The sequence below is a fragment of the Aricia agestis genome, chromosome 12 (genome assembly GCF_905147365.1).
Source record: "Aricia agestis chromosome 12, ilAriAges1.1, whole genome shotgun sequence".
NCBI classification, from domain to species: Eukaryota; Metazoa; Arthropoda; class Insecta; order Lepidoptera; family Lycaenidae; genus Aricia; species Aricia agestis.
Genome location: NC_056417.1, coordinates 4,031,108 through 4,058,134, shown reverse-complemented (window position 1 = coordinate 4,058,134; position 27,027 = coordinate 4,031,108). Strand labels below are relative to the sequence as shown.

The 27,027-nt window shown below is 33.9% G+C and overlaps 5 protein-coding genes and 1 long non-coding RNA gene across 8 annotated transcripts; 4 read left to right on the top strand and 2 right to left on the bottom strand.

The window, feature by feature from the left end:
- The first annotated feature begins 1,232 nt into the window (after window positions 1-1,232).
- Window positions 1,233-25,602, top strand: LOC121732274. The gene is made up of 3 exons (XR_006036345.1): window positions 1,233-1,766; window positions 24,466-24,475; window positions 25,591-25,602. It is a non-coding gene; the product is annotated as an uncharacterized LOC121732274 (long non-coding RNA).
- Window positions 1,839-4,049, top strand: LOC121732270 (THAP domain-containing protein 3-like). The gene is made up of 5 exons (XM_042122094.1): window positions 1,839-2,041; window positions 2,417-2,586; window positions 2,728-2,826; window positions 2,968-3,066; window positions 3,376-4,049. Exons 1-5 carry the CDS (start codon window positions 1,980-1,982, stop codon window positions 4,008-4,010), a joined length of 1,065 nt encoding a protein of 354 aa, XP_041978028.1. The 5' UTR covers window positions 1,839-1,979; the 3' UTR covers window positions 4,011-4,049.
- Window positions 6,939-10,448, top strand: LOC121732272 (hydroxyacylglutathione hydrolase, mitochondrial). Of its 2 annotated transcripts, none has more exons than XM_042122097.1 (5): window positions 6,939-7,343; window positions 7,489-7,717; window positions 9,185-9,411; window positions 9,558-9,790; window positions 10,158-10,448. In XM_042122097.1, the coding sequence occupies exons 1-5, from the start codon at window positions 7,274-7,276 to the stop codon at window positions 10,296-10,298; spliced, it is 900 nt and encodes a 299-aa protein (XP_041978031.1). In that variant the 5' UTR covers window positions 6,939-7,273; the 3' UTR covers window positions 10,299-10,448. The 2 variants fall into 2 exon arrangements, with proteins under 2 accessions (XP_041978031.1, XP_041978032.1); XM_042122098.1 differs by lacking the exon at window positions 10,158-10,448 and adding an exon at window positions 10,067-10,113.
- LOC121732273 (non-histone protein 10) lies at window positions 10,524-12,322 on the bottom strand. Its single transcript, XM_042122099.1, has 4 exons — window positions 12,096-12,322; window positions 11,778-12,024; window positions 11,417-11,596; window positions 10,524-10,674 (listed from the first exon to the last, which is right to left on the bottom strand). Exons 1-4 carry the CDS (start codon window positions 12,245-12,247, stop codon window positions 10,597-10,599), a joined length of 657 nt encoding a protein of 218 aa, XP_041978033.1. The 5' UTR covers window positions 12,248-12,322; the 3' UTR covers window positions 10,524-10,596.
- On the top strand, window positions 13,014-16,527 carry LOC121732271 (heparan sulfate glucosamine 3-O-sulfotransferase 3B1). 2 transcript variants are annotated; one of them, XM_042122096.1, is made up of 6 exons: window positions 13,014-13,130; window positions 13,682-13,887; window positions 14,509-14,589; window positions 14,965-15,138; window positions 15,740-15,965; window positions 16,233-16,527. In XM_042122096.1, the coding sequence occupies exons 2-6, from the start codon at window positions 13,688-13,690 to the stop codon at window positions 16,464-16,466; spliced, it is 915 nt and encodes a 304-aa protein (XP_041978030.1). In that variant the 5' UTR covers window positions 13,014-13,130; window positions 13,682-13,687; the 3' UTR covers window positions 16,467-16,527. The 2 variants fall into 2 exon arrangements, with proteins under 2 accessions (XP_041978030.1, XP_041978029.1); XM_042122095.1 differs by having other exon boundaries at window positions 13,014-13,538.
- On the bottom strand, window positions 18,299-26,430 carry LOC121732269. The gene is made up of 6 exons (XM_042122093.1): window positions 26,312-26,430; window positions 26,064-26,228; window positions 25,258-25,405; window positions 23,988-24,276; window positions 19,358-21,065; window positions 18,299-18,487 (listed from the first exon to the last, which is right to left on the bottom strand). Exons 1-6 carry the CDS (start codon window positions 26,335-26,337, stop codon window positions 18,325-18,327), a joined length of 2,499 nt encoding a protein of 832 aa, XP_041978027.1. The 5' UTR covers window positions 26,338-26,430; the 3' UTR covers window positions 18,299-18,324.
- Between the last annotated feature and the right edge of the window lie 597 nt (window positions 26,431-27,027).

Below are 27,027 nucleotides of genomic sequence, written 5' to 3'. Positions count from 1 at the left end.
TAACAAAAAACTCGTTATTATGAATAATTATAATATTTCTGTAACTATTTCAAAACACTTTATTGAAAAGTGTTATGAATGTAACGTTGTAAACTCAGTTTAATTTCAATTGAATATAAATAATAAGTTTATTCGTAATATTCTTCATTAACAAAGTCAAACGGAAAAAATGCAAACTGTATATCTACAGTTTGTTAAAAAAATCTTCAGACTATTTATTATCAATTGTACAAACATGTATAACTTAATATATATTTTTCTAAATCTTAGCAGTAAATTATGGATTGAGCTAGATTAACAAAAAACTCGTTATTATGAATAGTTATAATATTTCTGTAACTATTTCAAAACACTTTATTGAATAGTGTTATGAATGTAACGTTGTAAACTCAGTTTAATTTCAATTGAATGTGAATAATAAGTTTTGATTGAGTGATGCATAACAAAATGTTTTACGGAAAAAATGCAAACTGTAGGTAGATTGTTAAAAAATCTTCAGACTATTTATTATCAATTGTTATACAAACATGTATAACGTAATATATATTTTTCTAAATCTTAGCAGTAAATTATGGATTGAGCTAGATTAACAAAAAACTCGTTATTATGAATAATTATAATATTTCTGTAACTATTTCAAAACACTTTATTGAAAAGTGTTATGAATGTAACGTTGTAAACTCAGTTTAATTTCAATTGAATGTGAATAATAAGTTTTGATTGAGTGATGCATAACAAAATGTTTTACGGAAAAAATGCAAACTGTAGGTAGATTGTTAAAAAATCTTCAGACTATTTATTATCAATTGTTATACAAACATGTATAACGTAATATATATTTTTCTAAATCTTAGCAGTAAATTATGGATTGAGCTTGATTAACAAAAAACCCGTTATTATAAATTTTGTAACTATTTTAAAACACTTGATTGAATAGTGTTATGAATGTAACATTGTAAACTCAGTTTAATTTCAATTGAATGTAAATTAATTAGTTTTGATTGATTGATGCAATGAGTTTCTAAAATACTAGAGTAGCAATGTCTTACAAAAGATTCTCAGAAATGCGTAACCACTTTTTTGTTCAAAAGACAATGTCAAGTCATATATTCGTTATGTCATTATGTATGTGAGATATGCCTGCAGGCATCTTCGAAGTGGCAACGCGTTGCTACCGTAAACTTCCAATCTAGTTACGTTAGTAACATAGAATATCATTGGATTGATGCATAACAAAATGTTTTAACTTTTATTTTACGAATTCAATTGTATCTAAACACAGTGTTTATGATGTAACTATGTATTCTAGCATTGTTTGTTTAAAAAAATAGACTCATCGAGTTTCTTACGCCGGTTCTTCTCGGTGGGTGGGTCAGCGAACCGGTGGCAGGGACTTTATATTGACCAAAAACAATAAATAATCATATTCGTCAAAATTTTGTTTTTATTTGTTTTATAGTGTCGGATTTTTATGTTTCAAAGACTTTGTTTTTGTGAAAATTGTGTATTGTTATGTGAACTAAACTTAACAAACTCAGTTTTTACAAATTCAAGGTAATTGAAACATAAAAATCTGACAAGGATATCCTATCCCCATAATATCCTAATACACACATGCAAACATAAACGCACACATACACACCTGTAGAGTTTTATCGCCCCAATTTAAGATGGCGCTAGCTGTCGCATCAAATGTCAATTCGTGAGCCGTCAAACTCTTCTAAGACGCTTATCTGTCTACAAATATATACTAGTAATCTGTGTCAGTGTGTCAATGGGTGCTGCTGGTAAAGGAGAACTGTCAAAAATGACGTTTTTGTATGATAGATCATAGAAGTGTTAGGTACCGTTCCTTTTCAGTTCTCTCGCCACGTTTATAAACAGCCTTGTCGAACTGTACTGTGATTGTGATTCAAATTAAGTATTTTAGTAGTGACAGTGATCGTATAAATTATAATAAATTTCATTATTCTTTCAACATGAGAACGTGTGTTTATTGTAAAACCCGATACGAAAAGGGCAGTGCCGTCACTTTTCACAAGTAAGTGGATCTAACATCTAAGTAATTATTTATTTTAAAGCTGCTATCATGTCATGTGCATTGTGTTATTACAATAATAAACGTAAACTGTTCGAGTTTACGAGATTTTATGAAAATTTTCAGTATCAATGACATTTCGTAGGGATGTCAAAATTGATATCGATATTATCATACTTATTCATATATTGCGAACATTATTTTTTGTAAACGAAGATATGAAATAATAGATATGTTATTCATTAAAAAATGTTTAACATCGTTGTTGGTAAATTAAAATAATACAAACATTAAAATGGTCTCTAATTTTAATAAATAATAATAAACACTGCAAATTGTATTTGTACCCATAGGCACTAATGTTCCTTTTAATTACAGGTTCCCCTCCGATCACACTTTGAAACTTTGGTTAGAAAACATGAATATTGTTAATTGGATTCCAAAAAGCCATGATTGTCTTTGTTCTAAACATTTTACCGATGACTGTTTTATTAAACATCAGTCACGGACCACTTTGAATAAATTCAGTATACCCACAATATTTCTTGGTAAGTTTTATTTAACATCAAATAATAATGAACACTTGTAACTGAATATTATTATGTTGGAACAAAGTTCCTTATTTTCCTTATGGTGTGCATTAAAGAATCTACTTTACTCAATATAAACAAACACTATGTTTTTTACAGAAACTGATTCGTCCTTGGTCACTGCACAGTCTGAGATGTCGTCATCCATGCAAGTCGAGTTACCCAATTTTGACTTTACACATCATACTAAAACAGCAGGTAAATTATTTTCGGAATATTCATGTACATACAATACAATTCCTGTCATTTTCACTATCTTCAGTCAATTTTCGTCTCTGAACAATATAATTCAGAGCTTCCCAATCTTTTTCAGCCTGTTGTTGTGTATATTTTTTACAGAAACTGATTCATCCTTGGTCACTGCACAATCTGAGATGTTGTCATCCATGGAAGTCGAGTTACCCAATTTTGACCTTACACATATACCTAGTACAGCAGGTAAATTATTTACGGAATATTCATGTATGTACTATCAGAGAAGTTGATTCCTATGCAAATCGGGGACCTAAGTAGTTTGGTTGCGTTACGTCAAACCCAGCTGACAGATCACAATTAACATTGAATTGATATATTCGACCAAATAACGTTGGTCTGTCAATTGCATAGGAATCAACTTCCTCGATGGTACATACAGTACATTTCCTGTTATTTTCACTATCTTCAGTCAATTTTCTTCTTTGAATAATATAATTCAGAGCTTCCCAATCTTTTTCAGCCTGTTGTTGTGTACCTACGTTTTTTTTACAGAAACTGATTCATCATTGGTCACTGCACAATCTGAGATGTCCAGTCCAGTTCCAAGTACAAGTTACACCACAAGCCATTGTAGAACACCAAAAAAATCTAGAACTCATGCGGAAATCTGTGCCAGTATCAAGTTGGATCACCGATACGAAAGCACTCCAAAATCATCCAAAAAGGAACTTCAGAGGGTCAAAAAAGCTTTAAAAATGTCCCAAGCCCGAGTTAAAGTTTTGTCTCAAAATGTAAAATTGTTAAAACTTCGCGTGTCTAGCTTAAGAATAGTAATTGCAGATTTAAAAAAGAAAAAGCAGGCTTGTGACGATTGTGTATACGTGCTAAATCAGTATGATGATTTTAAACCTCAGCTTTTTCAAAGAATGAGCAAGAATGTGAAACGTGCTAAGTATGCTCCAGAATTAAGATCATTTGCCATTACTCTACATTTCTACTCACCGAAAGCCTATTCCTATGTGCGTAAAAAATTTGACTTGGCTTTACCTCATCCTCGTGTGATTCGCTCATGGTATAGTTCCATTGATGCTAATCCAGGTTTCTCCGTTGAAAGTTTTAATGCTTTGCGATATAAAAGTGAATTTGCAAAACAGAAAGGAAAAAAACTAATAGACTATAATCACTGACCTCTATAATACACTGGACAGGCTATGCCGTACAAAATGACAGCTATTTTTGTGCCGATTTGAAGCGCCGCGGTGAGCGTACTGTGAACTAATTACATAGAAAATTACAACCGCCATTTGCAAAATAGTAGTTCCAAGTACACGCACTACTGCTTTCACATAGCAATCAGCGCCAATATGGCGACTTTCAAATAGGAACATTAACTTATTGATAGCGATCGCCTGTCCAGTGTATTTTAGAGGTCAGTGACTATAATAGGGGCATTTTCCAAAAAAGTGTACCCCTGGTTTTTAGGCTGTCGCACGTCTTTGAACTTTAGGTTGGGTTGCACCAACTAACTTTAACTGTAACTTTAACTACAATGCAAAATGCAAATCTTTGGTTAAAGTTAATAATTGGACGCCATTAAGACGCCATATTTAACCATAGCCATAAAGCTCGACAAGGTTTTAAATGCATGTGGCGAAAAAAGGAACTAACACTCATCATCATACAAAAACGCCATTTTTGACAGTTCTCCTTTACCAGCAGCGCCCCCGCCCACGTTCACTTTAAATAACCTTATTGGAGCAGCTCTCATCTGTCAATTTCTGCGGTTAAAGTTAAGGTTAAAGTTAAAGTTAAATTTGCCTTAACTATAAGTTATACAGTTCGACAAGGCTTTAACTGAATGTGTCAATGTCAGTCAATGTGCGCTGCTGGTAAAGGAGAACTGTCAAAAATGACGTTTTTGTATGATAGAAGCGTTAGTTCCTTTTCTCGCCACGTTAATAAACAGCCTTGTCGAACTCTAACCACAACTTTAACTTTAACCACGCTTCTGGTGAAACCCAACCTTAATTACAACAATATGGATAAACTATATAAGTAGGTTAATTTTTTCAAAAGATGATTAAGATAATATCTTATTTATTAAATTATATATTATCTTTAAATTTGGCTAGCACCTCTGGGACCCATTATGAAGACGTCTGGCCAAAATCGCAGCAGAAAATATCGTTTTTGATACAATTTCGACATTGGATATTTGATATCGATATATCGTAACAAAATATATCGCCCAAAAATATCGATATGTCGCAGCCGACTGGTTTAAATAGCCGTTCAATCAAACAGCTAACCCTTTGACTGAACAACGCCATTCAATCACACGTCTAGCTTTTATATTGAATATTTTAGTCGCTCAAAACGTTCAACACTATAGCTGATTCAAAAGCCACCATCTAATTGAAGTAGTTCAGCGCGCACCGCTGCGGCGCTAGGTGCGTTTTTTTACAATATGGCGTCAACTAGCAGGTGTTTGTTGGTGTTTGTGGTTGTTTTTCGGAAATAAAGTAGTTAATAAAAGTTACAAGTGTTATTAAAGAGACAAAAATTGTGGAGGCACATACGAGTGAATTAAAATTTCAACAAATATTCGAGGAGAAATTACGGGATTATGAAATGGATGGACGCAGCCTCCCTCGAAAGGGGGGTCAAAACAAAAACAAACAGAATCCAGAAAGTCCAAAAGTTGGTTAGTTTAGGTTAGAACTTAAACCACAACTCAGAGGAAGCCGAGCGAGCGCAGCGAGCGTGCTGCGGAGAAGCCGGCGACCGCCGTCAAATAAAAGGGGGGCTTGGGAGGCGCAGCCCCCCGCCAAAACAAAAACAAACCAGTTGGCTGTAGTGTTGAACGTTGTAGTCAACAAGTCGGCTAAACGATGTATAGCCGTGTGATTGAATGGCGTTGTTCAGTCAAAAGGCTAGCTGTTTGATTGAACGGCTATTTAGACCAGTCGGCTGCGACAGATATATCAAATTGAAAATATCGATATATCGATGTATCGATATTTATTCGACAAAGCAAGGCTTGAAGCATATATATATTATGTCTATGGCTTGAAGCCTAATGTACCATAGACATTAGACAGCAACTATCGATTTCCCATACTGGTATAATCGATTTGTTTACTCAGCTCGGAAGTTTAAAAAATATAACCTATATAATCTCATCATAAAATACTAATTTGAGCAAGATAAAGGATACCTAAAAATCAAGAGTCAATACTCAAGAGAGTTGAAGACTCAAAAGTCAAAACTACTCAAAGTCAAAAGGACTCAATAAAAGACTCGATAATCGGGATGATTAATTCGATACAATCGTGTTTATTCGCAAAGATACATCACTATCAGGGTGACCATATGTGACAGGTTCCTGCCATTTTGGCAGGATTGGCGTCTTATTTTGGCCTGTGGCATGATCGGTTGACGTTTTAAAAACTTGGCAGGTTTTGGCAGGATTGGGGTATGAAAAATAAATGTTATTTTTGCATCAAAGAAGTCAGTGATTTATTAGAATCTGGTGGTAGTAATTCAAATTAATATTACCAAATAAATTTATTTTCTTTCTTTCTTTCAAATTCTGTTTTAAGTGTAAATAATTTTTGGGGTGCAATAGGCAAAATGCGAAATTCTAATAGACAATAGACAGTATAATTTTAAATGTTTCAAAGGGATTGTTATGCTTACCAACGCTTCATGCGAAAGAATGTTCTCCCAAAATAAATACAAAAACTCGGAACCGTTTTTAGGGTTCCGTACCCAGAGGGTAAAAACGGGACCCTGTTCATGAGACTTCGATGTCTGTCTGTCCGTCTGTCTGTCTCCAGGCTGTATCTCAAGAACAGCTATAGCTAGAGTTCTGAAATTGATTGCCGCTAATTTGCCGCTAAACCAAGCAACCGGAGCAACAAATACTAAAATCGCACTTGGCCGATTTTATAAACAAACATGTTGCATCGATGTTGCATGAATGGTGAGCATAGTGATTGCAAATTTTCCTTCAAACCTACAAAATAAATTTTGAATCGCATGAACAAATCTATGTATAAAGGTGAAGAAATGGAAGAAGACGATGCAAATCTTATAAAAAATGCAATATGTGTATTTTTACTTTTCTTACTTTAAAACAACACTAAATAAAGATGGCAGTATTTGGGCATTTTTACTACAGGCTTTGGCAGGATTTGGCAGTTTTTTGACCAAAGTTTGGCAGGATCTGTAATTTAAATATGGTCACCCTGATCACTATTTATAATTTTATTATTTGTGATAAGAAATCCTGATAACTGATAAGAATTTTCTTGTTAATGTTGAATAAACCTTAATTATTACAGCATAAACTGCGCCTAAATTAATTAAATAAGTTAAGTTTGTCTTGTGTTACTATCTTTTCGGTGCCGGTTTGTTTAGGTCACTTTTTTATACGTCTGAACTTTCAATGCTTGCAAGATTTGTTAATTCTATGCCGAACGGGCTGTCGCAGCGAATCACCAAACTTTATTTTCAAGGTAATAATTTAATGATATACAGGCAAAATACCTACCAAACCTTGCAATGAATAAAGTATAAACAAACATACTAATATCGACGTGAGGTTTGCTGTATCTTGAATCTTGATACTTATCAACAACTTACATAATTTTTGTCCTACAGTACTCGTCCGGAATCAGCGCAACTCCCACAGCGAGCAAGTTTTCCACGAAGGCCGAGCCATGGACGTCAAAGTATTGCCGGCTTTACAAGACAATTATATGTATCTAATTGTTGATAAGGCTACAAAAGAGGCGGCTATTGTCGATCCTGTGGCGCCAGAAACTGTTTTAGAAGCTGTAAATGAACAAGGAGTGAAGCTAACGACAGTGTTAACGACACACCATCATTGGTAAATATCTAGCCTTTTGAATATTATTTTCTTTCACACTTAAATGATGTAGTATCTGATTTAAGAAAGCTTTTATGTTCATCAATGACCAGATTATGTGTATACAATATAGTAAAATTAGCTTTTTCATATGCATATTTTGGGTTATGTTGTTATAACATAGTCAAATTAACTAGACGCACAGTTTAACCCTTAATTTACCCGGTAGGTCCCTGGGACTCCCTCGAAAACTTTAAGCGCTCATAAAACCGTTCGTTCTTGGAATTATAACTTATACGTCCCAGTACCTTCAAGAAGTGACGTGCAAAACGCAGGGTAGAGAGGACGGCGCTAAGCGCATCTCCAAACTGTAGGTAAACACGTTATTGGAGTCCGTGGGACTCCACCGGGGTATTAATGTTATAGTTTTAGCCAATTTACAGTATTTGCATATATACATATATTGTTGTTTTCTGTTGATGTAATGGCCTCTCGTAGTACTATAAACGTCTTCGATGAAGATTTTGAGTCCGTGGTGAACAATTGGGTTGTGCAACTAACTGACAGCGATATAGATGATGAAATTCAGCAAAATGTAACATTGAACCAGCTTATGAGTCTAGAGCCTTATGTGGTGGTGTCTAAAACCGAGGATGACTGCGAGCTCTCAGACCATAGCTCTGCTTCGGAGTGCTCAGATACTTCGAGTGATGATGAATACCGTATATGTGCCATATTTGTACAAAGCCTGTGTGCTTTAGCTGGACAAAAAATATGTAATGACTTTGTCAACAACCGCGATTGAAAGGTCTTGCACGTTTTTGTTTTTTATTTTACCCATGTTCTTTTTTTTTTGCTTTTAATGAGCTTTTATGATGTCCTTAATAAGTTTGATAATTAGTTATTTTAAAAATATGTTTTAAAATATATTTTTTAGAGGCTAGAAGTTAGACCTCGTAATTTTATGATAAAAAGTGCCTTAGTCTTAGTCTTTAATTTTTAAGTAAAAACCAATGCCATATTAAAAACAAATAAATAATTAACAAATATAATAAGTATTTCACTTTAAAAATGTTATTATTTCATATTAAATTTACCAATTTGTTTCCAGGAGTCCGAGGGACTCCACGGGGTATGTTGCGCAGGTATATAGTCACCGGGTAAATCAAGGGTTAATGACATCATTATTGAGCTTGCATGTTATATGTTCTCGCATATTTCAATGCGTCAAGTTAATGTGACCATGTTGGAAGTGCATGATGGAAGAGACTGGTCTCCACGACACAGGAAATCCTAGTATGGAGATCAAAGTTTGTGTAAGATAGCGTGTAAGTTTCAGAAATAAAGATTTGTTTATTATTATTGTACTTGAAGTTAGTGTATGCCGTATGGTATGGTGGTACTTGCACATAATACAAAATATACTGATAATGTGTGTTATAAATTTATTTAATGTAAACTACCATAGAGTTATTTTGATCTTTTTAGGGATCATGCTGGTGGTAATGAAGATTTGGTGAAGAAACATCCAGGTCTTAATGTGTATGGAGGTGATGATAGAATTGGTGCCTTAACAAAGAAAGTAACGCACAATACAAAGTTTAATATAGGCAGTTTGAATGTGGAATGTCTTTTTACACCGTGCCATACGTCTGGCCATATTTGCTACTATGTCACTGCACCAGAAGATAATGTAGATCCCGCTGTGTTTACTGGTAAATTCAAATTCTTTATTAAGCATTCCTCCATATAAACTACAACTGTGGGAAATTTCATGCTCCTACGTTTTCCACATTTTTCGTAATAAGGGTTCCAAAGCTTTTTGCTTGTGTATTAATATATAGATATTTTGCTCTTTCAGGTGACACACTCTTCCTTGGAGGTTGTGGAAGATTTTTTGAAGGTACTGCTGATCAAATGCACAAAGCACTCATTGAGGTTTTAGGAAGTTTGCCAGACAAAACCAAAGTCTTCTGCGGACATGAGTATTCTGTGCAGAACCTCAGATTTGCACTCAAAGTTGAGCCTAACAATAGTGACACAAAAAGTAAATATGACTGGTGTACAAAACAAAGAGCAGAAAAAAAACCTACTGTAAGTAAAAATATTTGTAGAGTATTTCTTTAGTTCCCTTTTTTCTTTCGAGTTTTTTTTATTCATAGTTTTGAGTACTTATTTCAAGTCTCTTAACAGTTGTTTTATTATTTATTCTAACCAGTTTAATTAAAACTCTCATCTCTCATTAATCTCATATCAATTCAAACTTCAAAGCATACAACTAAAGTCTTTTCAGATGATAATCACTTCACCTATAAGAATTTAAAACCTAGGCTGGTTTTAAGATTCAATGCTTCCATATTTTTATTGCAGATTCCTTCAACAATTCAATAATCACTTCACCTATAAGAATTTAAAACCTAGGCTGGTTTTAAGATTCAATGCTTCCATATTTTTATTGCAGATTCCTTCAACAATTCAAGAAGAAAAGCAGTATAATCCATTCATGAGAGTTAATGTGCCATCTGTGATGGAACATGCTAAAAGTAATGATGCCGTAGAAACTATGAAAATTATACGCCAAGAAAAAGACAGTTTCAAATAATTGAGGATAGGTACCTTTTTATATCTTTTCTACTTTATCGGGAAGTGTAATAAAATATACAATCCTTTAGGTAAAGTGTAAAAGTTGTTGCACAATGATTATATTCTTAAACTTATTAAGTATGTACCCTTTTTCTAATAAACAAAAAGAAACCCATAATGTTGTTTTAGTTACACCCAGTTTAAATGTTTATTTGGAAATTATAAATAAAACCCTTAAAAAGTATAATAGAAAACACTATATTAGTTATAATTAACTTAAAGCTTATGATCACAAAGGAATGGATAATTTTCATGTTTCATTGTTCTTTTTTTATGTATGCAGACATTTCTTCTACATATTTTTCCTTTGATCTCTCAAACATAGCAACATATACCTGCAAAAGACAAAAGGTGCAGTTAGATAAAAGGTATTATCTAGTAGTGTTGGTAAAAATAGCATTAGCAATAATAATTAATTGTTAAATGCATATTAGCAATAATTTAATTAATCGTACTTGCTAAAAACTACGATTGCTAATATTATCGTGCATAACAATAGTCTGCGATAATCATGAAAATCACGTCCGCGCTGTTTTGCACCGCTGTTAATGAATTGCTATTTTTCACTCGATGCGAAATAATACTCGACGCGAGCGTTGCGATGCGAACCGATAACTCACGATGCCGCGTTTTTAGCAAATAGCAAAGCAATAATATTTAGCATGCTGTGACATCAAAATTAGCAGGTTAATGAAATTAACAGAAAATAGCATTAATTCCCATTACTATTATCCAGTGCTAAAATTATATTTTTTATGAGAGTATGCCACTTTATTTCTGTTCCCTGTACGTAATCTGTAGGGCCTCTATCTATGAATAAAAACTAAGGAATTGTAACACCCATACTATTACCGTTTTAAATTTGGTTCCTTTTGATCTGTCATGTAACATTAGCCTAGTACCGCTCAAGATCACCTAAATATTGCAAATGTATTGAAATGTGTACCTAAGGTACACTTTTTTGACAAGTATTGTGGAGCATGTTTTTTGACCGAGTTACTTTTCCTTAGTTTTTATTATTTGTAGGCCTCTATAGATGTTGTGGCCTATTTATAAATCCGGGGCTGGGATACTTACCCTCTTCTCTTCGTTATTTAGTGATCTCCATCTGGATGCCAACTGTCTAGTTATTTCCTGTTTTGAAGGTTCCGAGCCCATTTCTGTTGTGGTTTCAGCGACTACAACTGGCCTTTGTTCCTGACAGAATTGGAAGAATGCATTGCATGGTTTCTTTGGAGCATTTGGATCTCTTTCAGGCTGCAAATATCAATGAACAATTATATAGCAAAAAACAATACATATTCTATTACTATCCAATATCCATACATTATATTGTAAAGGTAAGCTTTACTCAACTGTGCCATATGACTGAGTTGCTTGTACTTTTTACTCAGATTACATTTTGTAATCCTAAAAAATATAAACAGGACTAACATACCTTTTCAGCTTTAGTTTTTCTTTTTGTGGCTGGTTTTTTTGTGCTGTTAGACTGAGTTTTGTCTGAAGGTTGTTTGGCTCCTGTGACATTTTTTGTACTCGTTCGCGGTGCTTTTTCCACTACTTCTGGTTTCGTATCAATCTCCAATGAAGCAGTCCTAAAGGCATCTCCATGTTTGTCGAGGCGCTCGACTAATAAGTCGATGTCTTTCTTGTACCTTCTTGTGATTTTTTTCACTTCGTGTATCCTAAAACAATAAGGCCTTCGTACACTCCGTTTACACACAATATTACAACAATATCGCTACAATTAGCGGACCTATTAACGATTCGTTCGTTATCCTGCTGTAGCACTTCACATCGTTCCAAAAGCATTTGATATTTACGCCTATAGGTTTCCTCCTCGGACGGCAAACTAACCATATCATCCGAGTCGTCAGAAATATTCGACTGGACTTGTTGTACTGTCATTTTAAATTATTTCCGAGCTTCAAATCGCACTCCAAAAATTTCTTGTTTTCTACTTGTCAGTTGTCAAATTGTAGCCATGTTATCTGTCAAAAGCCGGAAACAGTTTAGTTCTGTTTATTGGCAGCACTGCGCAGAGTGCAGACGACAGTATATAATAAGTCTATGGTGCAGACAGACTGAAGTAAACCAGAAAGGGATAAACCAGAGACAATCAATTTACAAAATATATATTTTTCTCATTTCAGTAAAAAAAAAAACATGAAAAAGTAGGGAAAATATTGCCCGGAAAATATAATATATTACTAGCTTTGCGGAACTGATTGGACATCATTAAAATAAACGCAGCATTGATAATAGAAAACCATCTTAGAACTTACAAGTGTACCGTCCAATCATAAAGATATTATACCTGGCGTAGGTAGGTATGAATCCGCTACGTAGGTATATTATATAACTTTATGCGTCCAATAATGTTATATATTTTATGCCATCACACAATACACGTAAGAAAAAGGAGTATGATTTTGCTAAACTTCTTAAAGGTATTTGTCCGTCGTCCTTCCTAAATCCTAATATAAGGATATAAGGGATTAGTCATTAGGGACGCATGCCTTAAATATTTAACATTAATAATATATAAATAACGTAGTGTGTTGTAAAATAAACTAGAAAACGTTACAGCAAAACATTTCAATATTATCTTTTTTCAATTATAGATGGCGCTTTTGCATAACTTGGATATCGTAGGTATAGGAAACACCGCAGCTCTGTTTACAATTACACCTCATTTGCCATTGAAAGTTGTAAACTCCCATGTTTGTCCTCACCCTCGTGACCCGGCGCGCGGCGGGGGTTTCATTAATTCATGAGAGGTGTCTTCTAGGTACGTTTTCCGCGGGGAGATTGCGCAGTGCGACTCATTTCATCAGATGCGGTAAAGATACCGCAGTCCCCGGTCGTGGTGTGTCGCATTAACTTTTGTTTTGTTACATAAAATGTTATAATTTAAATACGACTGATAAATAAAACTGCTGAATAAAATTAGTTATAGTTCAACATATCGGTACATATCGGTAAAATGTTTCTAATTTACATAATTTATACAGCGTACTTAGGTCGTGCGGAATTTTGAATAGCAAATGAAAATAAAAATATTTACAAATGAATTCAAAACTCAGCAATGAAATGGAATCTAGGTCTAACGAAACGCAGTTTATTTATATATTTCACATTGCTGTTTCTATTATATTTATTATATGTTACGAATATTTATTTAGTTGACGAAAAAAAGGTGAGTTTAATTGAAAAACAGGTAGGTACTATAATCATTATTAATTAAATAATAATTAATTATGAATTGGTAATCAGTAATCACTAATCACATATTAGGTATTATTATAAAAATATTTAAAAATATATTTTTACCATTTTTAGCTGGGAATGCAATATTTAAATTTAGGACATCATGTTTCCAAGTATAAAGGTTTAACTATACGAATTGGCGCGCTTTTTGGTTACACTTTTAAAGAAAATATGTTCCGTGATTTTTATAACAGAAGCTTGCCTACGAAGAGACTGCCTGATGCCTTGATAATAGGAGTTAAGAAATGTGGTACACGTGCCCTTTTGGAGTTTTTAAGGTGAGGATAGACATAATCAGAGCGAGCGAAGCGAGCCCTAGTATTTCCCACAAGTCACAACCTGTACATTTTGTGGTACACTTTACGGAAAAAGTAAAAACTATCACGCCTTTAACATAGTAATTTTTATAAATTTATATGTAGATGTGACTGTGTTATCATCAGTCAGTTAAGTTTTTTATATGTAGACGTGTCATCATCAGTCAGTCAAGGTGTGATGACGCGAGCCCTCACAAAGCTCGGCTTTTATAGCTAATATACAAGGTCTGCTTATCTTTGCCTGGCTTGTTAATAAAAAATTTTTACACGTCGTATAACTGTACAAAGTATGTTTATGTTTGTCTGGAATATTGGAAACTAGATGATGCCCGCAACTCCGATGCGCCAAATATTTTTAATCGCACGGGAACCGTACATTTTTCTAGGACAAAAACTATCCTATGACCTTTCCCGGGACTTAAAGTATCTCCATACCAATTTCATCAAAATCGGTTCAGCAGTTTAGGCGTGAAGAGGTAACAGACAGGCAGACACACTTTCGCATTTATAATTTAAGTATGATAATATGCCAGGCAAAGACAGTACCTAAACCTTTTTTTAAATCTAAAAAGATGTTTTCAGGTTACATCCAGATGTGCGCGCTGCCGGATCTGAAGTGCATTTTTTTGATAAGTACTATTATAAAGGATTCCAATGGTACAGGTATGAAGATATTTACTTATACAATGTTGCTGTATCTCTCAAACAGCTTTTCCAAAGTATCACAAAAAAGGCGCAACAAATAACATTATTTATTACGCCATGTAATAATGTTTATTCTCTTGTAACATAATATTTTAAGGCCCCATAAGGTTATTCATCTCCGAAAGCGAAGGACTGGACTCTGGAACAATAATATAGTCTGTCAAGAAAGTGAAGAAATTATAAAGTGGCAACATCGGAGTGTCATCCCTTTCAAATCAATCTAATAAAAAAGGGATGACACTACGATGTTGCCACTTTTTAATTTCTTTACTTTCTTGACGGTCTATACGTGCGTTCTAGTATTTCATTATATACTGTACTGTGCCATTTCAGAGACAGAATGCCACTTACCATCGAAGGCCAGATTACTATGGAGAAGACACCGTCATACTGGGTGACGCGGTCAGCGCCAAGAAGGGTGTATACTATGAATCCTGCGGTCAAATTGATAGTGGTGGTTAGAGACCCCGTCACACGCGCCATTAGTGATTATACACAGTCTGCCAGGTATGTATGATCTAGAATATATAAAAAAACATAATAAATAACAGTATTTTAATTAAAAAAGATAAAAACGACTTCAAAATTGTACTAAATTGAGAATTAAAATTCCCTATCTCAAAAACTACTGAACCGATTTTGATGAAACTTGCAGCATTCCCTAAGTTGAACAACACCTAAAACAACAAAAAAAGAATTTACATACATCGAACTTATATTTCCGGAGATATGCGAGCACAAACATAAATAAATACATTGCATACATACTTTTGAAGTTTGTTACATTTGTTCAGATGCTGATATAGAATATCATTTACGAAAACTAGACAGTTCTGGAAATATTACATACATACGTGTCGAATTTATTACCTCCTTTTTTGAAGTCGGTTGAAAAACAGAAAGAGTTATTTTGCCGCTTATTGCCCGGATAGACTGAATAAATAACATGAAAACAGAATAAGCCAGCAGGAAATAACGCTTGCGTTATCAATCTGTGTCATCAGTCATCACCTCAGTGAAGCCTATCTCTTCTTTAGAAATTCTAAATCGCAGCAAAACTATGCAGGCATAGATATCTATAGTATCCTAAGCTATATTTTTTTTTCAGTAAGCGTCCAAGTTTGCCACGCTTTGAGGATCTGGCGCTGATAAACGCGACAGTGGGCTGGGGTGGTCCATGGTCAGTGATAGACTCGTCTTGGCCGCCACTGAGACTGGGGATCTACGCTCGGCCGTTGCGTCGCTGGATCCGACGGTTTCCGAGATCGAGGATCTTGTTCATAAGTGGCGAAAGACTCGTTTTGGATCCTGCTGCCGAAATGGCTAGGGTACAGGTATGTCACCTTCACCATCTTTTTAATGGAAAAAAGACATAAACATCAAAGAATAAACTAGTGAGTTATATTTAACCATACCATTTTTAACTCCCAAGTTCCAGTCGAAGAATCATATAGTTAGCGTCTTTTATTTAATCAAGAAAAAATTAACGCGAGGCAATCGTGTCTACTCCTCCGGCTTTCAATGAAATTGCAGGCCTAATCATTAAAAATAAAAATAAATAGTAAGGTATAAGTTATAAAGAACTACTAATCTTTTTCCAGAAATTCCTCGGACTCAAAATTGTGATAACTGAGAAGAATTTTTATTTTAATTCTACTAAAGGATTTCCATGTCTGTACAAGTCAGAGAGCAGCACTCCACACTGTCTTGGTAAAAACAAGGGAAGGAGTCATCCGTTCATTGATCCAGTTGTGATAGAAAGGTTGAGAGAATTTTATAAACCGTACAACGAAAGATTTTACGAACTTTCCGGTATTAATTTCGGTTGGCCATAGACCGTAGACCATAGAGTTACTTCCGTCAATTTAAATTTAAATATAAAAAGAATAATTTGCTAGCTAGTAGCGACTAGCGATTTGTTAGGACTTAGGTACCTACCAAGCATAGACATGATTATATACTGTCGTCTACCAAGAATGTAACCTACACATTTTAAAAAGTAAGCTTAATTATTATTTATTTACAATTTAGATTGTAGATACACAGTAGAATTCTTACAAAATTAGTAGATAATATTAGTAACACATTACGCTTTTTGATTTTCCTACAGAAATAGATATATTGTATAAGTACACGTAGCTCAAACTAGTAAAATATTTTTAGTCAGTAGGCACGAAATATACATTCCTAAAGCAATAATTAGCTTTAAACTAGTGAACTAGACGTCCGAGAAGTGATTGCCAAAATACCTGTTATTATTACACAATTTACTTACTAATAATAATTTTTAATTTTAATGGATCAATAGGTACCACAGAAATAGATCAAGATAGATACCGCATGTCGCTTTATTTGTATAAAAACGAGCGTGCCACTTTTTACCACATACTGTGACGTACCGATGATAAGAAACGTGTCCATTATCAAGGCCAACGTTTCTATTTCAATTTCTACAGCTCAATACGGCACTTTTAGGCATTTGGGCATTTTTAAAATTCCGATTGACTTCCGATTCCGATGGCAGACTAAAGAAAAGACTTTCGAAAGACGATCATTGCTCGTCGTTTGGGAACGCGATATGGCACGCGAAGTACATACACATGCGGTATCTATCTTGCTCTATGTCTGTGATAGGTACCAATTATTTTCCTAGATAAAGGTAATGAGTAATGACTAAATATGAACCACCTCTTTTTATACAGTACCTAATGTCTAATATATTTTGCGATCAAATCACTGATTGGATTTAATTATTTTTCTCTAATATTTTTGAACGTTGTACCTATTTTTGTTTTAGTAATGATAATATTAAATATTTTATTGAATCTCTAATAAATACAATATTTCTAAGTATTATATTATTTACTGTTAATAACTTATGCGATGATGCTTTGTGATAATTTTTAATTAAAAATATAACAATGCCAAAGTGTATTTTATTTCGACGTACAAAATATAATGTCAGAAATGATAATATTATAACAGTTTTAAAAGAGCTGAGACCTCGCTGAGACGAATCATATTATTCAAAATATTATGTCTTTCATAAACTCAAAATAAATATTATATAGATACATATAATAGTATTGTTAAGTTTTTATATATGTTACGCTCAAAGATCGAAAATTATGAGAGTGTAAATAAAAAATCCGGGAGTTGACGGTATGTTTATAATTTTAAAATAATTATTATATTTTATAGATTTATTGATAAAAACTCTAAAACAATACAAATAACGAAAAAATAATTATTGATTTATTTTATTTTACATTGAAAAAAATGTATTTATTAACTGTAAGTCACGTGTTTGGAAACGCTAATCTGAAGCAGTGACGTCATCGTTCAGTGTCAAACAAAATTGACAGTTGTTAGGTTAAACACTTTAACTCATGTATCTATATATTAAGTCTATGCTTTAACTCACTTTTGCTCTGTCTACGCTTGTTTTGTTTCATGAACGATGACGTCATACATCACGTGACCATAATGCCGCGTTTTTGTGACAGATTTTGAATTCAGTATTTATCTAATTTTTTACTCATTCTAGGGCATAATAATGAATAAAATATTAATTTACAGGTATTATTGTAAACAACTGAAGCGCTTATAACTATTTTTAAAAAGTTGTCAACTCCCGGAATACAGCCGGAAGAATAAAAAGCAAAAGTTCACAATATAATAATCTGTTATATATTATATCTTATTACTTGGTATATACATAGGCAAATCGCTTGGGTTCATTCGAATATAAGATATAGAACCGATGCCAACGATTGCGAATACAATCGTAATGTTATCATCATATTCTGCGTTGAGAGAGACTATTTCTTCCCCATTTGGCACTCCATCTTGTTCACTGAAAAATATTTAAAAAATGTGTCAGAAATTATGATCAAATAAAACCTTAAGTTTGTTTCCTAAGAGTAATAATAATAATGATGATAAATGTATGAACCCAGATACAATACATGTGCAAGACGAAGCTGCAAAGTAATAATATTTTAGAGTTTAGAGTGTGTAGAGGATAGAGTTCACTGTGAAAGTAGCAGCGCTGTTTTTTTATTATTTTACTTTTGTATGGGCAAACCACAGAAATAGATCAAGATAGATACCGCATGTCGCTCCATTTGTATGAAAACGAGCGTGCCATTTTTTTACTACATACTGTGACGTACCGATGATAAGAAACGTGTCCATAATGGACACGTTTCTTATCATCGGTACGTCACAGTCTAGGGTAAACTCATGATGTCGCTTGTCTGTACAAATCACAAAAAAATGCAGAAAAAAAATTAGGCACTGCTACTTTTACAGTCAACTCTATTAATATGGGATACATACACACCTTATGAAAATTCGGGAATCCTTTATCCATGCATAGGTTTGTCACCACAAAAAGGTGATAATGGTCAAAACAAAAATCAAAATTGTCGAGATATAGTCTGTCAAAAAAGTGAAGAAATTAAAAAGTGGCAACATCATAGTGTCATCTCTTTCCAATTAATCTAAGAAAAAAGGGATGACACTACGATGTTGCCTTCTTAACTTTTTAATTTCTTCACTTTTTTGACAGACTATAGTAATTCTGCTATAAGCCGTTCTATATCTTGTTATTTAACTTATTCATCGTTACTTATTGGAAATACATGTATAATAATAATATTTACTAGAGCAAATTATTTTATGATATGTTTACAACATTGAAAAAGATAATTATTATACTTACTTCAAACATATTAGCCGAAAATGAGGTGGCGGTGGCTTCGATTTCTTAAAGTTTTGTACATTCCTATTATACACATCAAAATCAACAGTTAGGCTAGTCTCTATATTTACAGTATTGGTAGTCTTGATTATTTTCAACTTATCGATTACATTTTTTATATCAGCACCATCTTTTGTTAACGAAACATCATGACTTTCTTTTACACTCTGAAATTCTGATACTGCTTTTCCGAGGCTTTTAAAAAACGATATCTTCAAATCTAACCAGTTGTTAAACTTATTTTGACGAAGCGTCAGAAAATCGTACAAAAACTCGTCATGTTTGTCATCTATCAGACAGTAGTTTTCATCTCTTTCTACTATTTCAGCTCTACCAAAGTCATCTTTGTTTGGGAGCCAGTTATTCGGAAACAGATCTAAAAGTCGTTCAGAATATTCCTTATCTCTTTCTGTCACATTATTAGACGTATGCGAACATTCAGCTATTTCATTTTGAGTTTCCGATAATCGTTTCATAATGTTGAATGGATTCTTCAGTTTTTTACTCTTACTTTTAGGTTTTATTTCTTCAATATGACTATCGGAATCGGATGATGCAACAGTGATGTATCTACTATCAATAATTTCGAATTCGTTATTAGCATAATACTCCACATTGTATGTATCATTGAAAAATTTTAGTGCTTTCGTAAATGCTCTTCTATGCTTAGGTGTTGAGTTGCCTTTACTCTCAATATCTTTGAATTCATGTGCTAACGCTTTAATTAAATTCAAACTTTGTTCGAAATTTTCATCAACGTCGTAACTCTTATGTCGTTTTCTTTGTGGTTCGTCGTCATCTAATGTTATTGTTTCCACTATATCCTGTTCTGTATCTATTTCAAATTCAGAATTCAATCTTATTCTCGTTTTATACCTAACGTTGTATGTGTTAATCAATCTTTGCAATGCATCTACATTTTCAGGATTAGCGTTGCCAGTAGCGAAAAAACGTTTCAACCTCGTCGCCAACTTCTGAATTTCTTCCAAATGATCGTTCTGTGCATTACCCCTTCTTCTTCTAGGTCTACTAATATTGGTATTAAACTGTCGCATACTAAAGTTATTCATGTATGTATTACCAAAATACGATTGTGTTTGGTTGAAAAGCAATCTGAAATTTGTGCTGAGACGTGGCATGTACTGACCGAATTGTCTCGGTACAAATGGTCTTTGAAATATAAAGTTGAAATTGAATGGTGATGGTCGCCAATAATTGAAGAACCTTATTGGTATATTTTGTGCAGGAAATGCGATACCTGAAGCATGCATTATATGAGGTGGATGACCAGTAGATAAATGTCTTATCCTTCTAATATGAGAGCCATTGACTTCATCATTTTGGCTGTACAAATTAGAATCAGACGACGCCGGGCTAACCACTTTCTTCTGTATATTTTCTATATTTATATTATAGTTAGTTTTTACCATATCAATATTTTTTGGAATATATTTCTTTTCAGGAACATTAATAGAGACTGTTTCTGCATTTAATAAAATAGGAAGCTCATCAAAACACTTCTGAATGACTTCATTATTACAGGGCTTTATCCTTTTCTTCTTTAATTTTTCAACATATCTTTGATATATGTCTGCTCCCTTATGCTTTTTTATTTCAGCACTAGAGATACTTACCATTTCAATATCATTAATATCGCTTGTATCAGCAACTGAAAACATAAAAAAAAATTTTTTAAGCCACAGTTCTAAGTATTATTAGCACTGGATTGGTTAAAAATTATTATTAAACTACTTACTTAATGAAATAAAAAACTATTTTATTTAGAAATCTTTAGTTGAAGTCCAATAATGTGTTTTTGTTTGCAAGTGGTCTCATATTAGAAGAACCGGCCAAGTGCGTGTCAGGCCACGCGCAATATAGGGTTCCGTAGTACCGCTAGTTTTTGATAATTTTTGTATAGTTAATGTATGTACACTATGTACATTTATAATGTGTTTTACACTATTAACGACATTATCTCAGTTACGTTCAAAGGAATTTGAACGAAAATTTCCTTTTAACTTGGCCGAATACATTTTTTTAGTTGATCGACTATTAATTGAAGCCTAAAATTAATAATGGAACCAATTTTGATTAAATTTAGCACAAAAAATAAAACAGTGATAAAATATTTACTGGAAGATTTCTTTGCTTATAAAGACTTACAAATTATTATATACTAGCTGTTGCCCGCGACTTCGTCCGCGTGGACTTCAGTTTATAGCGCGCGATGTCAACAAAATTGGTGTCAAAAGCTTTTATAAAAAAACCCTGGTACCCCTTAAATCAATACAGCTGTGCAGTGTGCACACAATAAGTAGGTATTTCATTTTTTTATATTAAACTTTATATTTTATGCCAAATTTTAAAGCTTATTTAGCCCTCCAATTACACAACTTTACCCATAAACTATTTATCATTGATAGATTTAAGGTTACGTCACTGCACAGATAAAGTACCGAGTTATTTAATACCGTAGAATAGATATAACAATCGAAAAAAATCGAAACTTAAAAAGATGATACCACGTCTTATAGAAAGACTTTTGAGCAAGCGTCAGCGCGATGTAGAAGACGCACGGCGCCATCTATTATGAATTGTTGGAACTAACTTAATTTGAACAAATTTACGCATTTTCACCCCCTTACAACCCTTTTTTCCAGTAAAAAAGTAGCCTATGTCCTTTCTCAGGCTTTAGACTATCTGTATACAAAATTTCATTACAATCGGTTCGGAAGTTTTGGCGTTTGGCGTGAAAGCGAGACTGACAGACAGACAGACAGACAGACAGACAGACAGACAGAGATACTTTTGGCGTTTGGCGTGAAAGCGAGACTGACAGACAGACAGACAGACAGAGATACTTTCGCATTTATAATATTAGTATAGATTATGTGCACACTGCATAGCTGTTTTTGGGTATTTTGATTAATTAAGGGCCGCGCTACACCGGAAGCACTTACCAGTGTTTTAAAAAGTTTTTAAATTTGACACAAATTTTGTTGACACCGCGCGCTATAAACTAAAGTCCACGCGGACGAAGTCGCGGGCAACAGCTAGTATTATACATAAAATATGATTAAGATTTTTGAAAATTTTATTTTAATACACATCCAAGACCCAGGAACATTGAAAACTTTTTGTTCCGCCTGCGGGACTCGAACCCAGGACCCCCGGGATGAGCGCTGGCCACGCGCAATGCGAATTCATTTTCATCGATATTTTCATGGAAATAAGATATTTTCCCACATCAAAATGTAGCCTATGTCCTTTCTCAGACTCTAGAATAACTGTATACAAAATTTCATTGCAATCGGTTCAGTAGTTTTGGCGTGAAAGCAAGACAGACAGACAGACAGACAGAGATACTTTCGCATTTATAATATTAGTATGGATAGTATGGATTAGAAATGCAGTAGGAGTTCTACATAAGATAAGATAGATTGATTATTATTATACCAAGTGATAATATTATTAAACATAATATTCTAACGTATTAAAAACTATAAACAAAAACATACTAACTAATAAGTATGATTAGTTCTATGTTACAATAAAGTAAAAATAAAACGCCATCTGTTGAATCGTATTAGAACTAAAATGTTCATTCCATCGATATATTTCTGGATTTTTTATAATATTATACATAAAATATGTTTAAGATTTTTGAAATTTTATTTTAATACACATCCAAGACCCAGGAACATTGAAAACTTTTTGTTCCGCCTGCGGGACTCGAACCCAGGACCCCCGGGATGAGCGCTGGCCACGCGCAGTGCGAATTCATTTTCATCTATATTTTCATGGAAATAAGATATTTTCCCACATCAAAATGTAGCCTATGTCCTTTCTCAGACTCTAGAATAACTGTATACAAAATTTCATTGCAATCGGTTCAGTAGTTTTGGCGTGAAAGCAAGACAGACAGACAGACAGACAGAGATACTTTCGCATTTATAATATTAGTATGGATAGTATGGATTAGAAATGCAATAGGAGTTCTACATAAGATTGATTATTATTATACCAAGTGATAATATTATTAAACATAATATTCTAACGTATTAAAAACTATAAACAAAAACATACTAACTAATAAGTATGATTAGTTCTATGTTACAATAAAGTAAAAAATAAAACGCCATCTGTTGAATCGTATTAGAACTAAAATGTTCATTCCATCGATATATTTCTGGATTTTTTATAATATTATACATAAAATATGTTTAAGATTTTTGAAATTTTATTTTAATACACATCCAAGACCCAGGAACATTGAAAACTTTTTGTTCCGCCTGCGGGACTCGAACCCAGGACCCCCGGGATGAGCGCTGGCCACGCGCAATGCGAATTCATTTTCATCTATATTTTCATGGAAATAAGATATTTTCCCACATCAAAATGTAGCCTATGTCCTTTCTCAGACTCTAGAATAACTGTATACAAAATTTCATTGCAATCGGTTCAGTAGTTTTGGCGTGAAATCAAGACAGACAGACAGACAGACAGACAGACAGACAGACAGACAGACAGACAGAGATACTTTCGCATTTATAATATTAGTATGGATTAAAAATCTGACAACACTTACCAGTATTATCAGGTAAATCAACATCTGCACATTCTGATTCATTAACTTCATTACATTTCTCATCACCACAATTGACCATTGCAATATTATCTGTACAATTGGCAAGTAATTTAATTTTCCTCTCGTATTCTGTGAGTTTAACCTTTTCATGTCTGAACAGGCGATAACCAAGTCTGCTAAGTGATGCGTACACTTTATAGTGTAACAATGTAACTTTGCCTCGTAACAACAAAGAATAGGCTTGTTGTAGTGACACTTTCATATCATTATGTAAAAGTTGAAGGCAATTCTGAAAGTAATAATGAATGTGTTAAAAAGTTGTGATTAAACACAATGACAAGCTAACATTTCTGATTCATATACTATCTTGTCTAGAGAGCACAATTTTTTTTTTTTTTATGAAAGGGGGCAAACGAGCAAACGGGTCACCTGATGGAAAGCAACTTCCGTCGCCCATGGACACTCGCAGCATCAGAAGAGCTGCAGGTGTGTTGCCAGCATTTTAAGAGGGAATAGGGTAATAGGGGAAGGTAGGGATGGAAAGGGAACGGAATAAGGGAGGATAGGGAAGGGAATAGGGTAGGGGATTGGGCCTCCGGTATACTCACTCACTCGGCGAAACACAGCGCAAGCGCTGTTTCACGCCGGTTTTCTGTGAGGACGTGGTATTTCTCCGGTCGAGCCGGCCCATTCATGCCGAAGCATGGCTCTCGCACGTCAAAATTTTTCTATGGAAATAACAGACAAAATTAGAAAACAATGATTGCAGAGCGCACTTGGCAGGATGACACATCGCACAGCAGTAAATTAATATAATGTCAAAAACAATAGACATTTGATTTCTAAATAACATGCTTAAAGTACCCCAAAACATCTTGTCTTTGTTAAATTTTCACATAATATACATAGAACTAAAAGGAGTACCTACAGGTATTTATTTGTGATGCATTAGATTCATATAATCTAATAATAATAACTCCCACACTGGTTTTGGTGACGGTGGCCAGTTTCATTGAAAACTGATATATGAATTTATACTAGTATTCAAATTAGGAAATTGTATCTTTTACCCCTTCACATCTAAACTGCTGAACCGATTTTGCTGAAATTTGGTGTGGAGATACTTTGACTCTCGGGAAAGGACATAGGATACTTTTTATACCAGAAAAATGGTTCCCTGCAATAAGCTAATTTTGGCGTCCCTTGCAAGTGTCATCTAGTATTGATATAATATTTCTAAAGTAGACTTGACACTCTCAATAATACTTACCACTTCCATTAAATAAAGGGCTTCCTCTGGATAAAGGTATAGTTGGTTGCCTACGTTGTGACCAAGGAATTGCCAGTGTCCACCCACTTTCTGGGTCACCTCTGCTAGCATTTTCTCCTCATACCACACAGCCACACTCAGGGCTCCGCTGAAAACAAGGAATAAAAAAAAATGTTTTATTTTTGAATGAAACAAATATTTTCAGAAAGTACATGGTGCCTACCACTGGTTGGGAAACTAGCCCGCATTAATATTTGGTTCATAATCTTCCTTAAAATTAAATTATTAATCTTTTATTTCAATAGTTGACTCATTATTAAAACAGATTTAAAGTAGCTAATTACATAGTAAGTTTGAGTTAACAGTATCTCAAATTAGTGCAAGATATTTTAGGCTTAGAGTAGTTGTATGCTTTAAAAAGTAATTAGAAAGAATGAGTAAAAAAAAACTTATTGATAAAAATATTTATTACCCATTTAAGCTAATCAATGTTCCTGACATATGTGGCTTATCTAACATATGACAAAAAGAGAGCAACATGGGTTAGCGCTGGCATGGAGTAAATATTTTAACCTATGAATTCCCAAGCGGCTGTCGCATAACAATTTAAAATCTATTGTGTCTGCGATTCCCACAATTGAGGAAGGAGACTGTACCTGACCTTACTGTTGAAGGAGTAAAGTTACACTGCTGATTGAAATTTAACAGGCACATGCATGAACTAAGTTATTCATATAATTCTTTTATTGATAATTTGTTTTACAGCTCAACTGTATACAGGGTGCAATTATAAGGTGTAAGGTTACCTTTTTTCTATTCGTTCTACTTCAATCAGATGTTTCCTTGCCTCCAAGGCGGACTGTATTTGTTTTTGTTCCAACCAGCTTCCATTTGGTTCGACATCTTTGAGGCCAACTTCGGGTAACGTAGCTTCGATTTTTGTGAATCCCTTTGCTACCAATTCATGTCCACTGAAAATAAATTTGCAAGTTAAAAAAGACCAGAAAATTTTACACATGCCGTCCTTGTAATACACCAATACAATAGAACTAACGATAATATTTTCGTCTTCGAAGTCATGCTATCGTTTACTTTATTATTCTATGGTAATACATAGTTTTAAATTCAGCAAAATAAATTAAAATCTGTTTTTCATCGTGTCGCACAATGTTTACAAATGTCAGTTCTCAGCTGTCAAGACTCAAGTCTCAACTCTCAAGTGTCAGCTGTCAAGTGTAGCTTTTTATCCATTTATTGCCGAAGGCAAAGCAAATACCGTATGGTGGACGAGTCAAGTACAACAAAACAATTAGTAAAATTTTAACTAGTTTCGGGGATCACGATACAAAATATAAAACGGATCAAACCATTGGAAGTTGCTTATAACTTTTCATGAAGTAAATTTTTCAGCATTGAGCGGGCTGATGATGATGAATCTCATCGTCTTTTAACAAAAAAAATGACTTAGATCAAAATCAGCTCACCCGTATTGATGCTACGTACGACCATCGTACGACAGTATATATTAACGGCGGTTCCCAATATTTGATCTATCTCTGGTTTGGCCCTACTAGAGATAGGAATAACTCACATTAGACATTAGAGACATATATTTTATGTCAATTGTGAGCTATTCCTATCTCTAGTAGGGCAAAACCAGAGATAGATCAAATATTGGGAATGGCCGTAAGTCTATGATGCTACGATACCACGGATAGACACACACATGACACAGCGAGGGAATAGACAAACTAGCAGACAGACTTTTTT

Excerpts from the sequence above, each read along its gene's own strand:
- LOC121732271 (XM_042122095.1), top strand. The coding sequence starts at position 13,428 with ATGAAATGGAATCTAGGTCTAACGAAACGCAGTTTATTTATATATTTC. Across the intron at positions 13,888-14,508 it reads GCCCTTTTGGAGTTTTTAAG|GTTACATCCAGATGTGCGCG; the intron begins GTGAGGATAGAC and ends AGATGTTTTCAG. Across the intron at positions 14,590-14,964 it reads AAAGGATTCCAATGGTACAG|AGACAGAATGCCACTTACCA; the intron begins GTATGAAGATAT and ends GTGCCATTTCAG.
- LOC121732270 (XM_042122094.1), top strand. The coding sequence starts at position 1,980 with ATGAGAACGTGTGTTTATTGTAAAACCCGATACGAAAAGGGCAGTGCC. Across the intron at positions 2,587-2,727 it reads TATACCCACAATATTTCTTG|AAACTGATTCGTCCTTGGTC; the intron begins GTAAGTTTTATT and ends TGTTTTTTACAG. Across the intron at positions 2,827-2,967 it reads ACATCATACTAAAACAGCAG|AAACTGATTCATCCTTGGTC; the intron begins GTAAATTATTTT and ends TATTTTTTACAG.
- LOC121732273 (XM_042122099.1), bottom strand. The coding sequence starts at position 12,247 with ATGACAGTACAACAAGTCCAGTCGAATATTTCTGACGACTCGGATGAT. Across the intron at positions 11,597-11,777 it reads GAAAAACTAAAGCTGAAAAG|CCTGAAAGAGATCCAAATGC; the intron begins GTATGTTAGTCC and ends TGATATTTGCAG. Across the intron at positions 10,675-11,416 it reads TAAATAACGAAGAGAAGAGG|GTATATGTTGCTATGTTTGA; the intron begins GTAAGTATCCCA and ends TGTCTTTTGCAG.
- LOC121732272 (XM_042122097.1), top strand. The coding sequence starts at position 7,274 with ATGCTTGCAAGATTTGTTAATTCTATGCCGAACGGGCTGTCGCAGCGA. Across the intron at positions 7,344-7,488 it reads CACCAAACTTTATTTTCAAG|TACTCGTCCGGAATCAGCGC; the intron begins GTAATAATTTAA and ends TTTGTCCTACAG. Across the intron at positions 9,791-10,157 it reads GAGCAGAAAAAAAACCTACT|ATTCCTTCAACAATTCAAGA; the intron begins GTAAGTAAAAAT and ends TTTTTATTGCAG.
- LOC121732269 (XM_042122093.1), bottom strand. The coding sequence starts at position 26,337 with ATGACTTCGAAGACGAAAATATTATC. Across the intron at positions 25,406-26,063 it reads GTAGAACGAATAGAAAAAAG|CGGAGCCCTGAGTGTGGCTG; the intron begins GTAACCTTACAC and ends CCTTGTTTTCAG. Across the intron at positions 24,277-25,257 it reads CCCTTTATTTAATGGAAGTG|AATTGCCTTCAACTTTTACA; the intron begins GTAAGTATTATT and ends TATTACTTTCAG.